The following is a 16252-nucleotide window of genomic DNA, read 5'->3' on the forward strand; positions in this document are numbered from 1 at the left end:
ATTTTGAACCAAACAGCGAAAATTGACGGAACCTTGAAATGTGAAAATTCATTAAGAAAACCCAAAACTACTAATATTCATTTTCGCAAGGTGGAGTTAATGAATTTTTCGTTTTTTGGGGTTTCACAAATGAATTTTTGTATTTCTGGGCTTTGTGAAAGAATTTTTTGCATTTTGGGATTTTCCCATATCAAGGTTTTGTAAAATGAATTTTCGATGGTGAAAAAATTCATTAGCGAAAGGAGGAAAACAAAATATATTCATTAGTGAAATCCCAAATTGCGAGAATTCATTGGCAAAACCTAGAAATTCGAAAATTCATTTGTGAAACCATAAACTCTAAAAATTCATTCATAAACCTCCAAAAAGTGAAAATTCATTTGCTTAACCCCGAAATGCAAAAATTCATTAGTGAAACTCAAGATGCAAAAATTCATTAATGAAACTCCAAACTGTTACTCATATTGCCAAAATTCACTGGTGAAACCTCGAAATGTGAAAGGTCATTAGCAAAGCCCCAACCTGTGAAAATTCTTCGACAAAATCCTAAAAAGCAAAAATTCATCGGCGCAACCTTAAAAGACAAACATTCATTCATGAAACCAAAAAACACGAAAATTCATTTGCCTGACCCTAAAATGCAAAAATTCATTTTGCAAAACCCCAAAATGAGAAAATTCACTAGTAAACTCTAAAATGCAAATATTCATTTGCGAAACGCTGCCGATTTAGCCAATTTGAAAATTGCAATTTTGAATGAAGAAATTATATTGTTGAGCTCAACCTACACATTTTCCAACTTGAACAAAACAAAAACTGAGTTACATGACTGTTATCGGTGCTACAAAACATATCTATTGATGAGTGCACAAAATTGCTGTCCTCACAAAGAATGCACACATCCAAATTCTCCACCATTACAAATGGTTTGTCAAGTAAAAAAGAAAAGACGGACTGTCTCCAATCTAGCCCTGAGCTTCGGAAGTGGCTAGTCTTCCTCAATATCTTCACCATCTTCTTCGTCATTTTCTTCATCTTCCTCATCATGTTCATCCTCACCATTTTCCATATCTTCATGGTTGTCTTTGGTTTTCTTACCATCACCATTTCCTGAAGAACAAGAGATAAATAGAAGGCTGGGCAAACATATATCACTCACGCTTATCTTAATCAATATAAACGTGCACTTTGTAACAATTCACACCAAGAAAGAGAAAAGGGAAGGCAGAATGATTAACATACCAAACTCATCGAAGATGACTCCACCAGAGCACAATCCTTCCTCAATCTTCATGAGCTGAAGAGTCATCCTGGGTCCTATCTCTTGGAGCTTGACAGCACTTTTTGTAGAAGCCCGATTGACCCTCCCGAGATCACTAGCCAAAGTGACTGTTGCTGCTTCATCATCTGCTTCACTTTCTGATCCATAGCCAGCCCTTCAGAATCGACAGAAAAAAGAAAGAAGATAAAATGACCAAGTTTAGTCCACCTTCTAACTGCAAAACATGCAGAAGTTTATATTCCTGTTCATTATCTTTTCTATATTGCACTTCATTACAGTCCTTTTATTTTTTATTTTTGCCTAAAAGCATTCGAAGACGATATCACCACACTAAAACACCATGAAAACAACCTTGAGAAATCATATAAATTCATGCATGACGTATCAACTATATGACTGAAGGAATCAATCCAATTGCAAAATCAAATAAGATGGATTTAATGGCAGATCAGATTTATGCATTCTTTATCAAACTTACATAAGATATATTTGAAGGCAGAACAGATCATAAGCATTCTTTAGCAAACGTACTTAACATTTCTAGCTATCAACTCTAGCAATCTAGTAGAGTTTCCCTAACTTGATCCACAGTGAGAAATCAGTGGACCTCAAAAAACTGTTGAATCAGATACTCTTCGAACAAAAAATTTATCCTCTCATTTTCCTTTCCAAGCTGATTTAAAATTCCTCAAATCCAACAATAAAATAACTAAACAGTAAGAAAATCGTCTTACTTTGTGACAAAATCACTCACGTCTTGAAGATTCCTTAGATCAGGGACTTGATGGTTCTGAACAAATCTTCTTAATCTGCGGGAGACACCCACAGGCTGTAATCTTATGGAGTAATGCCGAAAATCAATCAGTTTTGTGTCTTTGTTGTAATTAAGCAATACTATTCTCTGGCATGAAGAGAGTTTCACCTGAAATATTCAAATCAAGACCACAGTAAGTTGGGGAAAAATGCTTTTGATACTGACAATCGGGTTGATATCATTTTGTGAACTAACAGTGTTAACATCAATGGATGGAAAGATGTTCTGAAATAGAATTGTTGTGAGCTTCAAATGTTGCTCTCCAGTCCCAAAACCAGAAAGAACGATCTGCCACAACCAAAAAAAAAACAAGTATACGTTAAAGCCCAAATTGTGATATTCTTTAATGGAACTTCACATAAGATAAATATGCCTCAGCCAAATGAAACTGATAATGCATCAACTAAACTGCAGTTTGGGAATGAATGAGAGACCAAAAACAAAACATTAGAAAGAACTGGTCAGGACATTTAAATATACTTTTATTTCTTCATTTTGTGATAGAGATATAAGATTACCAAAGGGGCATTCTTGAAAAGATCTTGAGGACATCTAGGCCGCAGTTGAGATCGAACAACATCGACTGCCAAAGAATACTCCTGTATTTTAAATGTAAGTGTTGGGCCTTGAGGTGTCCTCGCAACCCTAAGGTATGGTGCAGTTGGAGTTTTCGACAACATGAGGAAATGTGTAACCCCCATAGGTCCAGCAACATTCAAAAAGTCTTTAAGTTTGTTCCGCCTGTTCTCCTGCAAAAACATTGTGGAAAAAGCTCAGTTCTTTACTTGAGATTCTTAATTTAAAATTCATCAGCTCTTCAAATTAAAATTTTGAATCATAGCACTTCTCAATTTCTAAAAACATGAAAAACCCATGTAGCAACAAAGGCCAAAACAAATATTTTCGTACCTTAAGCTTAAGAGCAGTATAGGGAAGCATCAACTTCCTCAGATCCGCTTGAAGTTGTTTTAGAGGACCAGGCAACCTATATCTGGAAAACACAAAGCTCCTTGGGATTTTATCCCCTGTGACATGGTCCACAGTAACCTGCTGCTTCTTGGAAACTGGTTTCACAAAAACCTTCTTTTTCTGTTTTGGAATTTCAATTAATAGAAAAAAAAAATCACTCAAAATTGAATAAACGTTTACATAATTATGAACAAAGTTCAGCGAGAACAAAATTTCCTTTCTTTAGTTTTCTCGTCAACCAAACACAAACTGCAAGTTCAAGCAAACTATATAGAAGTAAATATGCTTACATTTCGGAAGCGAGCCATGGCTTCCAAGAATATTGAGTTTCAGTGCTGTAATCTCAGCTTCGTAGCTTTGTGATTAATACTGCAAAAGAAAACACACGCATTTTGCAATTTATTCTAGGGCTTCATCAGACAAATAAAATATCAAATTTAATCAAATTTAATCAATATTGAAAAATAGGGATGAAGCTGAAGAGAAAAGAAAACAAAAACAGACGGAGATAATATGGTATTACCTTGGGCGTATGGTTTTGGCGAAATTCTAAGGTTTTAGACGAAGAGGGCGACGACTGATAAGAGATAGCGGGAAGCAAATTAGGTTGTCTGTCAGGCCCATCCGGACCGTCGAATTATGAGTAATGAAATTGATAGGGAGCGACGACGCCGTATAGACACCCAGCGGTTATTGGGTATTTTTGGAGCGGATTTGGTAAGCCCCGGGTTGATTTTGGGCTTAGTTAGATTGACATGCCTTCAGAGGTATCCAACCCAGGCTTGGTCCAATAAAAAGTAGAGCTACACCATTTTGCTTTCTCCTTATTCCCATTACTCGAGAGAAAAACTTACCTCTATCGGGACGCCAGTATGACAGTATTTCAAGGCAATCACGTATTATTTTGCATTTTAATTTTTCCACATGACACATATATAATACTAAACCCTAAAGTTCTTCTCCTAGATTAGCCATCAAGGGGAAGAGAAAGAAAGGTAGTTTAAACATTTTAATTTTTCACGTGCATAGTACAAAACATTTTTGAGGATATGATATGTAAATGAAATGTATGGAAGATCTAAAATATATTACTCACGTGAAATGTGACTAGTCTTTTAAACAACATCATGTGAATTGATTTGAACCAAAAAGTATACCTGATGAATATATACCATCCCATGTGGTTGCTAATATAAAGTTGGTTTAGCTAATTAACCTCAACTAATTGAAAACCATAAAGCATAATTTTGCTTTTTGCCCAAGTAAAGCTCCTTCGAATCTTCTATGCTTCCTTAGTTACAACTTACATCCCTCTTAGCCAGTCTAACTTTTCATGGTCCAAACAAACAATAACCCCATGAACCTTAACTAGTTCAAAGATCATGTGATCACTTTTCTGGGTCTTCAAAACATTGGCAGTTTTGATCACGCTGAAGTGTTGAAATCGACATGGTCTTTTTATGATATATAGATACAGTCCGTGTTTGAATCTTTGATGTTCTTTTTGTTTTTGCAAAGCCAGCTACATCTATGAGTTGTTATATCATGTATTACAAGCGTTGGTATCAATAAATAATAAACATGTTGGTGTTTATAGCGTTATTGATAATATAACGTTCTCGTATCACACAAGATAACATAGATACCAAAATCATGAGGCAAAAAATTCATCTGCCCCATTCACATGTTTTTCACCATTTCAAACCTAAACTTTCTGCTCATCAGTCATCACTCTCTCCTCCCCATCTTAATTGCCCTCACCAGCCTCTCGCCTTTGAAAAAAGTTTCCCATTGCCAGTTGCCACCCAAGACCCGTTATAAAAAACTCACCTCTCAATTAACATTTTCATCACATTCCTTCTTCCCATTTTTGTTTTTCCATTTTAGAGATGAAAATGGCATGTTCCAATTACGTTTTAGCATTCATTTTGCTTGCAGTATGCCAGATCAATTCAGTCCAGTTGATATCTGGAAATGGGAATCAAAACAATGTTCAAAAGGCTTGCAGTGTGACCAGATATCAAGACCTCTGCATCCACTCACTTGCTTCATTTTCAAGCTCGGCCAAGAGCAGCCCTAGCAGGTGGGCTAGAGCTGCGGTTTCAGTGACATTGGGTGAGGCCAAGAGTGTGGCTCAGTACTTGCTTGCTCTGCAAAAGCACAGCCGCATCAATGGAAGGAGAAGCAGAGTTGCTCTGTCTGATTGCATTGAGTGCTTTCAAAACGCAATCGACGAGCTTCACAAATCACTTGGTGTTCTCAGGAGTCTAAGTCGAAAGACTTTTGACACGCAAATGGGTGACCTCAATACGTGGCTGAGTGCTGCCCTTACCAATGGAGACACTTGTTTGGATGGCTTTGAGGGCCAGAGAGGAAGACAAGTCAAATTGCTTCAAAACAAGGTCTTAAAAGCCACTCATATCACCAGCAATGCTCTGGCTCTTGCCAACAAACTTGCCGCCACTGGCCTGGAAAGCCTCCCTCATTCATAGGAAGCTAGGGAGACAAATTATAGGCTCAGCCTATGCACATGCATGATTAATTGTGAGTCGTTGATGTATTGTGAGTCTCAATAAAACGTGAACGCGAATTAATAAATTTTAGCATAACTTAATAATGAAATGCAGTGTGATTCAAAATTGTGTAAATTAATGGTTTGTTCAATTGTTGCAACTAGTTTGTCTACATATATGACATATATAGTTATTTTCTTATCCGCATATGATAAACTACAATTAATCACAGCTAATTGCAGTTCTAATCTTACCAATTGGCGGCAATTTCTCTCTGCAAACAAAAAAATATCTGCACCTTATACTGATTTTTCAGTTTTGCAGCAATTATTGAAGTTGGTGGCAAGCCCTTATTAATAGGTAATATGAAGGGCGACAAAAGAAGACTCTAATTGAAAATGCACATAGTTCAACTTTGTATTACATTATTAGTTTAAAAGATTTCAGGATTTCCACTCGTCTCACCGCATCGTTCGGTCTTCATTCCAACATTTTTTGCAGCTCTGGAAATTAAAGACATTGCTGCAGCAGACTCTGTTTCTGTTTCAACAAGTCAATTACGTTAGTTTAGGAAAAATTGTCGGAGTGATTTTGGTTGCTATGCATTTGGAAATGAATGTTGAAATTGAAACAACTTGCGCATGCAATTCATTTTAGGCGGAGTTTTAGGTCTTCGTCTAGGTCTTTGTCCAGGGATGTCATTTTCGGGAAGAGAATTGACCGTAAGTTATCGACCCTTGTGCTTGGAGTGTTGGGCGACCCAATGTCCTCAGGCATTTACCACTTCAACAGAAGATGACACGTATACAGAATGGGTTGTCAGGTCAACTTATCTTTTCAGTTTTGGATGCTTATGATAGGTCAGTTTATGTGCAGAAGCTATTGGCTATATGTAAAAAAGATACAACAGTTAAATTTGTATTGTCAATTACTTCTACCGTCCGAACCAATAAAACAACTAATAAAATTAGGATAATTTTTGCTTTCTTTTCGGTGAGAAGATACTTCTTTTTTTTGCGAATTATAATTTAATATATTTACAAAATAATTTATTAATAATATAAAAAGAAATAAAAAGAACTTTTTTTACACACATGTTACACTCCTATTGATAGGAATATGAGGACTTTTACTTACATGTAATATGACAAAGAGATAAGTATTTTCTATGAAGTTATTATTATCCTTTCCCAAACTAATAAAGAAAATTTAGTTAACTACTTCAAAAACCCAATGCCTAACTTCATAATCAGGAAAACCCTAAATATGTATGTACATGAATTTCGTGGTTGGTGGGGACCATAGCGTGATAAGCATTTTACAAACTTTCTAGGAAGTTGGAAGAATTTCGTACACACCACTCAGACTGTTTGGCAGCTAAGAAAAAGTTTGCAACTTTTGAAACTTTTGACCCAATGTGAGAAAGGTTGCACATCGTTCTCATAATGTCATGATTTCAAATCAAGAACGCTAATAAAGAAATCAACAATTGAGAATTAATTATGTTCACTATAAGTTGTCCCAATGGTGGCTCTTATGTGACCATCATCACTGCCGCTAATTAGAATCAGATTGATCTTGAGTTTTTTTAGTATTAACATATAAATATATATGTGGTATTATATGACTGAATTGATAAGACCACGTGACGGATTTATGTACTTAATCTTTCTTAACTAGCTTGTGAGTGCATTCCAATTTTGACTTTCAAAAATCAAAATCGAGGGGACTGAAGTTTTTATTTTTGTTTTTTTTAAAGACCTTTGACAGAACGAGAAAAACTTTATTGATAAAATGAAGAACTACAACATGAGGGACAACACACCTGACTCCGACTCAACAAATCACATAATATGGCGTCCTAAATAAGATCAGGAGGCACCTCCAACCAAATAAAATTGTCTACATTATACAGACCGAATCGAACAAGTCGGTGTGCAACACAATTTACTTTCCTACGAGTAAATTGAAAAAGAAAGCTAGAAATCTGTTTCTGAAGATGCTTTATATCTTCAACAATAATACCAACGTTTGAATAATCCTATCTTGGGTTGGTCATAGAAAGACAATAAAATAGAAAATGAAAAGATGATACCTTTTTGGCCTCAAGTGAAGGCTGATAAATAAAGAGGGATCAAGCAAACGAAAATGAGTCGGCATTTGAATCTCTTGTATGGTTATGAGAAAGTGTAATTAGTGTGTGTGTGTGTACTATGGTTTGGTTTTATTTAGTAGTTTTTGATCAATCATGGCGGTTGGTGGCCAATTTGGCAGAAACGTGCGAAATCATTAAGCGCCACGTGTATGGAGCAGCAGCGTCAACGTTGCTTATATATGAATGCTCCGACGTGCGAACCAGGTCCTGTCTTTGTGGGTCTCATTAACATACATCATGATGCACCTAATCGCTACTACCATACCCCCGCCCCACGCCAAAAAAAAAGGGTTTATAAATCAACTTTCATGGACTTATAAAATTATGTAAATTTAGCCAAATAAGTATAGCCGAGTGAAAAATTATTTTGATTTGAAGATTAATAGTCTCAAGTTTAAACTTTCATGACACATATTGATAGTGTGTGGAAGAAATTCCCCTCATACTTATAGTTTAGACTATCACTTGTATTTAAAAGTAAATGTATGGATAAATTTACTTTATCCGTTTGATTTGTAGATGATTATGCATATTCTTTTTCTCTTTTTTTTGGGTTGAAATTCAACAATCTACATTATGGGGGTGGGGTAGGGGGAGAACCTCAACCACTGTGAGCTAAAATCCACTGGCTATTGAATATTTTTCTTAAGATCTTATACCCGACAAGAAAATTGAAATGTAAAAATTTTACCGTTGGTGAAAAACCAAAGGTGAATCTGACCCCATATTCTCATTTGGGTTCATTAAGTCACTCACAATCACAAACTAGCCGAGTAAATTTTTAGGCATGGAATAAAATGGACCTGCACAACGTTGACCTCAATTACTTAATCTAAGTTACAAATCAAGATATCAACAAACTGAGCACTTAATAATTAGGTGAATCCATTGACCAATAACTCACCATTAAATTGATTTTTTTTTTTTTACAAGCACTACTTGTTGGTGAAGAACGCGAATAAACCAGAGTTTGTTTCCTTTCCGGGGTAACAAAGAATAAGACAACCATGTCCCCATCCATCCGTTCAATAAGTTTTGTTATATGAGAAAATGGAAGTTGCACAAAGATTTTAAATTAAAATTATTGTACGGCTATTGATACAGGGCCCGACATATAATTGCTATCCGAAATATATATATTATTTAAAAAAGAATTATGCATATGGACATTCTGCTATAATATTTTTATGTATTTATTGCAAATGTGGACAATACTTATTTATGTAATTAGTAGTTGGAAAATGAGGTTTGTATTATAATTAAAAAGATTAGGTATAATCAGGGTTCAAGTCACGAATATTGTGTTTATTTTATTTAAAAGTGAGTGGTATATAATAAAATGCATGTGCAGCATATGCCTCGCCACTCTCAATGCACATATCTCGTGTGTTTAATCTATTAATACAAAAGCGTTTTATGTTAGATTAATAGTAATTACACTATTAATATCGGTTGGTGTGTGGCTGATAAAGTGGGGAAAAAGGGAAAAGTGTCCATATTCATCAAAGGTACTTTGACGTAGCAATTTGATTGGTTACGTAAAGGGATTTAGATTTAATTAGCTTTATAACAACGAATCCTTAAAAATATTAAAAAGGGAAACAAATAAATAAAATATAATTGGATATGAGCCTATGGCCCTCTCCATGGAGAAATTTATAGAATGGTAATAAATATTTGTTTTTAGTACGAGTAATCATTTAAAATATAAAGGATGGGGTTTTATCACGTACACTATTAATATGTCACAGGAGTTCGAATATGAGATAATTAATCTACAATTAATTAATCTTTTTCATGAGAAAATAGTATTATATATATATATATATGGCATGTCCCCTTAGTTAGAAGGGGGAATGGAGTGTCCAAATCACTCCAAGTTTCAACAAATTGCCTTTAAGTAGCTAGAATTAGGCCAATTTTGTTGACCTTTTGATGAGGTGCCATCTTTAGTGTAATTGTACTCAATTGGTTATTGGAATTTGATGCTTATTGTTTTATTTGTTTGCTAAAGAAGATGATGCTTATTGCTTGAGAAGTTCACAAATAAGACTTTCATCTAACTTCCCTTGAAAGTTACAATAATATTGGGAATTTCATGAATTATGTGAATTACCAAAACAATAAAAGCAATTGAGTACATACTCGATTTAATAAGTTTGTTTTTATTAATTCATGTAAAACATGATAATCTTTAAATCTTGTGAATATGCATGTATATTTATTGGTACGCCACTTAAGATATTTTTTAAAAGATAGTTGTTTAAGCTTAAACTAGGGATAAGCCACCTGCAAATAGGTATTAGCTAACATTCGATAGAAACATTTTGTTTTATATTATATCTCTGGTTATGTCAATTAGCGGAAATTTGAACATGGGTCTATCCTTTCTTACGTGGGTGATTTTTAATCGTTCATATAATATATAGGTAAAGAAAAGCAAAAAAGTATTTTATGTGAGAAGTGAAAAGTGAAAATAAAGTAGAACGAGACCTCAATCTGTACCATAACTAGTAATAGTACGCATCGAGGTACATGGAAATACAAAAACTTGAAATGAAATGAAATGCAGTCTTTAGAAAAGAAAGCGATATCGAATTTAATGTTGAATTGTGTACATGCCTAACAAAAGCCAATCAGTCTTTTACCTTTTGAGACGTAGACAACCCATGGATAAAGGACCTACAAACAAAGGGTGGAAAATGAACCTGCACTGAACAATACATGTGTGATTTGAATATTTGAGCAAGAAATTTCCAATTTAATAAAAGCCACATGGAATGTGTATGAATTGGGTGTCTAAAATATGCATGGATCTAAAAGTAAAAGCCACTGTGTGACGTACGTGTAGGCCTGCACTGCACTGCAGGTTTAGTAACATGCCCATTCCCCTTGGGATTTCTGAATCTTCTAATACGAGAGCAACATCTGTCCAGTTTTTTTAAATGAATCTGCAGTTGTTTAATTATAAATTTGCAATTTAACTGGTGATTTATTTAATTATGTTTGCAGTTTCCACACACGCTCTCTCTCTCTCTCTCTCTCTCTCTCTCTCTCTCTCTCTCTCAAGTCGCCAGCAAGTTTGGTTTATTTTTGGAAATATAGATTTTACACCTGTGTTGCGTTGGTGAATAATTCTTTATGGTAACAAATAAAATACTCCAAAACAATCTGAAATCACTAATGAGTTGGGCATTAATGTTTGGTCACTATTCTGGGTAAAAATCTCAAAACACAATCCACAACTTGATATAAAATGACACTATTTTTTGGACAAGAAAAACATTCATTGATCTTAGTACCAATGTTCCCTAAAATGTATATCACTGGGGTCTTGGCTAGTACTTTGTACTTCCTTAAAAACAATAATTGAGAGCAACCTGTCCCTCTATTATATCATTTCATTTGTAAATTTCAGTTTTGTTACCTCAATAATTTACGGTAATATGTTGTCTTATATATTTGTTGTTGAATTATCGAAAAGGAAAGAAACACTGTCTTAATTAATTAACCTAATTTATATTTATCAGAAGAGATTTTAACTAGAACATGTTATACGTGTTGAAGTTTTATAGTTTCTTTTCTTTTGAAAAAAATAATCTACGTATACGTTTATGTAATTTTGAGGCTCAATGAATTAGGAGGGACGCAGACGAGCACATTCAATCGGGTCAGATTAACCAAGGAAGCCCACAACCATGAGGGATTTGATTTGATTTGATTTCACCCCATATAACCAAGTCAATATAGCCAACTGAGAAATTAATAACCCCAGGTCAGGTCTTCACCGCCCCAGTTAAAGCAAGTGAGTGACCACTCTGCTAAACCATTTAATTTAGATTAGTTATTAAATTAATGAAAATCAATTATTTAACCAAAACTCCAAATCACCAAATCACCAACTATTGGAAATTTTTTTAAGAAGAATCACGCCAAATGACAACCGTTTACTTTTCAAATGCGAAAAGGGTGCAAGGGCCACTCTGTAAATAACCTCCAAACCAAGGCCTTATTCCCCACCCCCTCGCAGCTTAAATACCACAACACAAAACACATACCAGCCCACATAACCAAACGAGTGAGACCGACACCACCGCCACAGACCGAGTCGCCGGCGACTTCTACCCGTCTAACTCAGTTACCCTCTTCCCTATACCAATTACTCAAGAGTCTCGAACCGACTCTTCTTCTGAACCCATAAGGGGCAGCGCAATGGGTTCGGAGCTCATCTTCAGAGGGCACGAGGCCCAACACGTGGCCGACACCTACTCGCCGAAACCGCCAAAGCCATGGGCCTCTGTGACCCGCCCGATTGGGTACTTGCTCCGAGAGCAGCGCCTCGTCTTCGTCCTCGTCGGCATTGCTATAGCCACCGTCGGGTTCACGCTCCTCCCGTCCTCTCGCTCTCCTTACGTTAACGGTAACGTCCCGATCTCGAACGAGTATGTTAGGTACGACTTCGATTCGTCGACCCATTTGACGCACAAGCCCGCTTACGAGCGCCGGTTCGGGTTGACGAACTGGAATTCGGGTGGGAAGGTGCCGCTGGGGTTGAAGAGAAAGGGGCTCCGGATCGTGGTGACGGGTGGGGCCGGATTTGTCGGGTCGCACCTTGTGGACCGCCTGATAGAGCGAGGGGACAGCGTGATCGTTGTGGACAATTTCTTCACCGGCAGGAAAGAGAACGTAATGCACCATTTCGGGAACCCCAGGTTCGAGCTCATCCGACATGACGTCGTTGAGCCTCTTCTCCTCGAAGTCGACCAGATCTACCATCTCGCTTGCCCTGCCTCCCCTGTCCATTACAAGTTCAACCCCGTCAAGACTATTATATCCTTTTCTACTTCAATTTTTCTAATTTTATTTCTTTATAAAGTTTTTTTTTTCCAATCAATTTTAATTATAATTATTTGGAGGCCTTAATTTTTAATTTTGGAGCTGCACAAAACCAATGTGGTGGGGACTCTGAACATGCTGGGTCTAGCGAAGAGGATCGGAGCGCGGTTCTTGCTAACCAGCACCAGTGAGGTGTACGGTGATCCTCTGCAGCACCCGCAGGTTGAAACCTACTGGGGCAACGTTAATCCAATCGGTGAGTGACAGAGTTATCTCTCTCTATTTTCTTTTTTTAGATTCCATTATTAGCGGTTTCGGTTCTATTTGTCGTTACGGTGCACGTTAGTGGCGAGGTATGCCTTCAGTGTAACTTGCGCGGGACAGGTGCCGGAGTCTACATCTCTGATTTGAAACCCAGGTTAGGGGGGTTGTCTTTTTCTTGAAGTTGAAGGAGTCGATCCTAGTTGACAGCACGTTCGCCATGGTGGGTGGATGGGACCCACGTGGTCAATGTTCCTAGATCCGGTCGGATTTTTACGGTGAACGAGAAACCCGTGATTTGCGGGTCCACTCATCCGACGGTGGCGATTTTGTGTATTCCCCCCACCGCCATGACCGTAATGTAGGGTGTGTCGTGTTAGGACGGTAAAAATAGAAATTGGAGAGGGGTAATTTTGTAATGTCATTAGGCGTCTTTTGGTTTAGAGTAGGTGCAGATCTCGCAGATTCCAGAAGTATTGGTCCGTTACCTAACAAAATTCGTTGGCTGTCTGAATGGGTGACAGGTGTCCGAAGTTGTTACGACGAGGGAAAACGTACGGCCGAGACATTGACCATGGACTACCACAGAGGAGCCGATGTTGAGGTACCGTTTCTGAATCCAAATTTAATTATTTTTGTTCTTTTACAACCCAAAATTAATTACCTTAATCACCTATTTTTTCAATAATTTGTGAGAAATAAAAATGAGAAAGGCCAGTCCTCTCAGTAATGTGGGGGGCATATGATCCAGGTGAACCCAATTTGAGGAGTAATGGGGTCAATAATTACAATTATATTTTGTTTAATCCCTAATGATTTAGTTTGTAATTTGATGGATTGTTGTTGTTGCAGGTTAGGATTGCTAGGATTTTTAACACTTATGGGCCAAGAATGTGCATAGATGACGGCCGTGTTGTTAGTAACTTTGTTGCCCAGGTAAAAACAGTTGTTTATATCTTTTATTTGTATATGTCATCGAAAGGATGAGCTGTTTATTTGAGTGGTAATTGGGATGATGCAGGCGTTGAGGAAAGAGCCTATGACTGTTTATGGAGATGGGAAGCAGACAAGGAGTTTCCAATATGTTTCTGATCTGGTAAACGCTTCTACTTTAGTTCCCTTATTTTAATAAGCGGGTACTGTTTTCGCTTGCTTTGTTGCGTTGCGTGGTGCTTAGCTAGCTAATTGTTTTACTTTAATATTCCAAACTGCTTTCTTTTTGTGGTTTTTAGTATCGAACCATGTGAAATTAAATTTTTGTAATGCAAGATTAGAGAGAGTGAGATTGAGATGGGCAGTTGTTAGTGAACTGGTGACAAACTTGAAAAAAAAAAGGCAGGGTTTTTCTTTCTTTTCAACTGTGTTGAGTTTGATTAATCTCTTTCCCATGTGCATGGCACAAAGCAATTGCATATGCTGCGCACTTTAGCTATTGTGCATAAATTGCTGCCAAGTAAAATTTCTGATCTATGCAGTTTAGTCAATGTTGTGCAATGTATTGTGGTCAACTTCTTCCTATCTGTCTTTTAAATGAAAGTAGGATCCTCATTTGCTGGTGCTGAAAGATATTAAGATTTTGCCGTTTTGTGCATGGCAATAGGTGGAAGGTTTAATGCGCCTGATGGAAGGCGAACATGTTGGACCATTCAATCTCGGGAATCCGGGTGAATTCACCATGCTTGAACTTGCAAAGGTAATTGACATGATGAGATGGAATCCCTAATCAAATGTTGCAGTTTAATTTTTTTACTTATTGTTTCTTGTGATGTTGGTGCATGCAGGTGGTTCAAGAAACAATCGACCCAGATGCAAAGATAGAGTACAGGCCCAACACAGAGGATGACCCCCACAAGAGGAAGCCTGATATCACAAAGGCTAAAGACTTACTTGGTTGGCAACCAAAGGTGTCCCTGCAAAAGGGTCTCCCTCTCATGGTCTCAGACTTCAGGAAGCGCATCTTTGGTGACCACAAGGAAGCTGGCTCTACCACCACCCCCACCACCGCCACCACCATGTAATAATCCTTCCTTCCTCTGTTAATGTAGGCATGGCCATTGGCATATATACTTCAATTCTCACTCAGCAAACTGGCAATGGGAAAGACAATTCCTTTCTTTCTTTCCCCTTTCCAATTTCCAAACGAAATACAACAGCAGGGTCACGGCCGCAGTAGCAACAGCAACAGCAACAGCAACAGTAGCATATAAGAAGTTCTGGCACTTGTGTCCATCCTTGTTCTTTATGTGTTGTTATCCTCTTAAAGCTTAATAGACAGTGAGCTTCTCTTTCCGATCGGTCTTCCTATTCTTTCTTGTTATGCGAACGGTGTCCATTAGAGAGAGTGTTAATTAGATTACATGATAATTACTTGTTTGCATTGTGAGGAGCTTCTCCAATCACTGATTCATTGGTAATGATATGTTGATATGAAGCAACTACTCTTCTTTGGAAAAAGAATAATCCCAAATTCTGAGATGTTACAAGACAGGAATGTGGTTTTTGAATAACAGATTCTACAGGTTCTAAAATACAGATAATCTGAAATTTCGAAACAATAATTCGGAGAGTGATGGATAAAAGTTTTGCACTAAAGATGTCACAAGCAGCTGATATGAAGCTGTATTTTCTATGAGCTGAAATTTTGCCTATATATTCGATTACCTGAGAGAGATACTCAGAGATGAGCCTAAAGACTACGTGTGAAAAAAAAGGGAGATTAAATCTCAACAGCACAAGCAAGTACAACTGTAATGCTGAAAAGAACGTTAAAAATGATGTTCATTGTGATACCTTCTTCTTTTCCTCTTTCCTGTAAGGAAGTAAAGCCTTGAAACTTGACGATGTGTTCATTGTGATACATTCACACTAGGGCAAGTAAGCTTGACCTGCCTCCGGTAAAGGATTGTTATGATTCCGTAGGAGCACTCTACATCTGACTGGTTAGATGCAGTTTCCAGGATTGTCAACAACAAAGGCACATTGTGCATCCTCATTGTGACTTTTCTTGATAAATTACCTAAGCCATTTACAAGTGTGTCACCAATTAAAAGGATTGGAAAATGACATCAAATTTTACTTGTTAGAGAAGGGAAGGTTAAATACCATACCGATATAGCGGCATGGTATACTCTCTTTAAAAAAAAATTAGGAAAAACTGAGTATAGTCGCGCGGATATACTATTTCTTTGGGAAAAAAATAGATAAAACTAAATATAGTATTTCTTTTAATTTTTTTTTGAAAAAAACTGAGTATAGTCGCATGGCTATACTATTTCTTTAAATAAGATTTGATAAATGCCACGTATAGCAGCGCGGCTATACTATTTCTTTAAAAAAAATTAGGAAAAACGGGTATAGCCGGGTGGCTATACTATTTATTTTAAAGAAATAAAAAAACCGGGTATCGCCGCGCGGCTATACTA

The 16252-nt window shown here is 37.0% G+C and overlaps 3 protein-coding genes across 4 annotated transcripts; 2 read left to right on the top strand and 1 right to left on the bottom strand.

Annotated features, from left to right (window-relative positions):
• Positions 1-727: 727 nt before the first annotated feature.
• LOC117612221 (peter Pan-like protein) lies at positions 728-3822 on the bottom strand. 2 transcript variants are annotated; one of them, XM_034340987.1, is made up of 8 exons: positions 3589-3822; positions 3356-3434; positions 3006-3185; positions 2615-2845; positions 2292-2384; positions 2017-2204; positions 1243-1436; positions 728-1110 (listed from the first exon to the last, which is right to left on the bottom strand). In XM_034340987.1, exons 2-8 carry the CDS (start codon positions 3371-3373, stop codon positions 989-991), a joined length of 1026 nt encoding a protein of 341 aa, XP_034196878.1. In that variant the 5' UTR covers positions 3374-3434; positions 3589-3822; the 3' UTR covers positions 728-988. The 2 variants fall into 2 exon arrangements, with proteins under 2 accessions (XP_034196878.1, XP_034196879.1); XM_034340988.1 differs by lacking the exon at positions 2292-2384 and having other exon boundaries at positions 3589-3713.
• A 1108-nt stretch (positions 3823-4930) lies between these two features.
• Positions 4931-5798, top strand: LOC117638005 (pectinesterase inhibitor 6-like). Its single transcript, XM_034373091.1, has one exon. It carries the CDS (start codon positions 4955-4957, stop codon positions 5555-5557), a length of 603 nt encoding a protein of 200 aa, XP_034228982.1. The 5' UTR covers positions 4931-4954; the 3' UTR covers positions 5558-5798.
• Positions 5799-11743: 5945 nt separating this feature from the next.
• LOC117636763 (UDP-glucuronic acid decarboxylase 2-like) lies at positions 11744-15315 on the top strand. Its single transcript, XM_034371421.1, has 7 exons — positions 11744-12563; positions 12678-12825; positions 13355-13434; positions 13683-13766; positions 13852-13926; positions 14431-14523; positions 14612-15315. The coding sequence occupies exons 1-7, from the start codon at positions 11946-11948 to the stop codon at positions 14846-14848; spliced, it is 1335 nt and encodes a 444-aa protein (XP_034227312.1). The 5' UTR covers positions 11744-11945; the 3' UTR covers positions 14849-15315.
• Positions 15316-16252: the final 937 nt, after the last annotated feature.

Source organism: Prunus dulcis, chromosome 8, assembly GCF_902201215.1.
Source record: "Prunus dulcis chromosome 8, ALMONDv2, whole genome shotgun sequence".
Classification (NCBI taxonomy): Eukaryota; Viridiplantae; Streptophyta; class Magnoliopsida; order Rosales; family Rosaceae; genus Prunus; species Prunus dulcis.

What these genes read in the sequence shown, in the direction of transcription:
- LOC117638005 (XM_034373091.1), top strand. Translation starts at nt 4,955, where the DNA reads ATGAAAATGGCATGTTCCAATTACGTTTTAGCATTCATTTTGCTTGCA.
- LOC117612221 (XM_034340987.1), bottom strand. An exon ending in GTGAGTGATTTTGTCACAAA is followed by an intron (nt 1,437 to 2,016) that starts GTAAGACGATTT and finishes TCGATTCTGAAG; the next exon opens with GGCTGGCTATGGATCAGAAA. An exon ending in AGTCATCTTCGATGAGTTTG is followed by an intron (nt 1,111 to 1,242) that starts GTATGTTAATCA and finishes CTTGTTCTTCAG; the next exon opens with GAAATGGTGATGGTAAGAAA.
- LOC117636763 (XM_034371421.1), top strand. Translation starts at nt 11,946, where the DNA reads ATGGGTTCGGAGCTCATCTTCAGAGGGCACGAGGCCCAACACGTGGCC. An exon ending in GGGCAACGTTAATCCAATCG is followed by an intron (nt 12,826 to 13,354) that starts GTGAGTGACAGA and finishes AATGGGTGACAG; the next exon opens with GTGTCCGAAGTTGTTACGAC. An exon ending in TCCAATATGTTTCTGATCTG is followed by an intron (nt 13,927 to 14,430) that starts GTAAACGCTTCT and finishes GCATGGCAATAG; the next exon opens with GTGGAAGGTTTAATGCGCCT.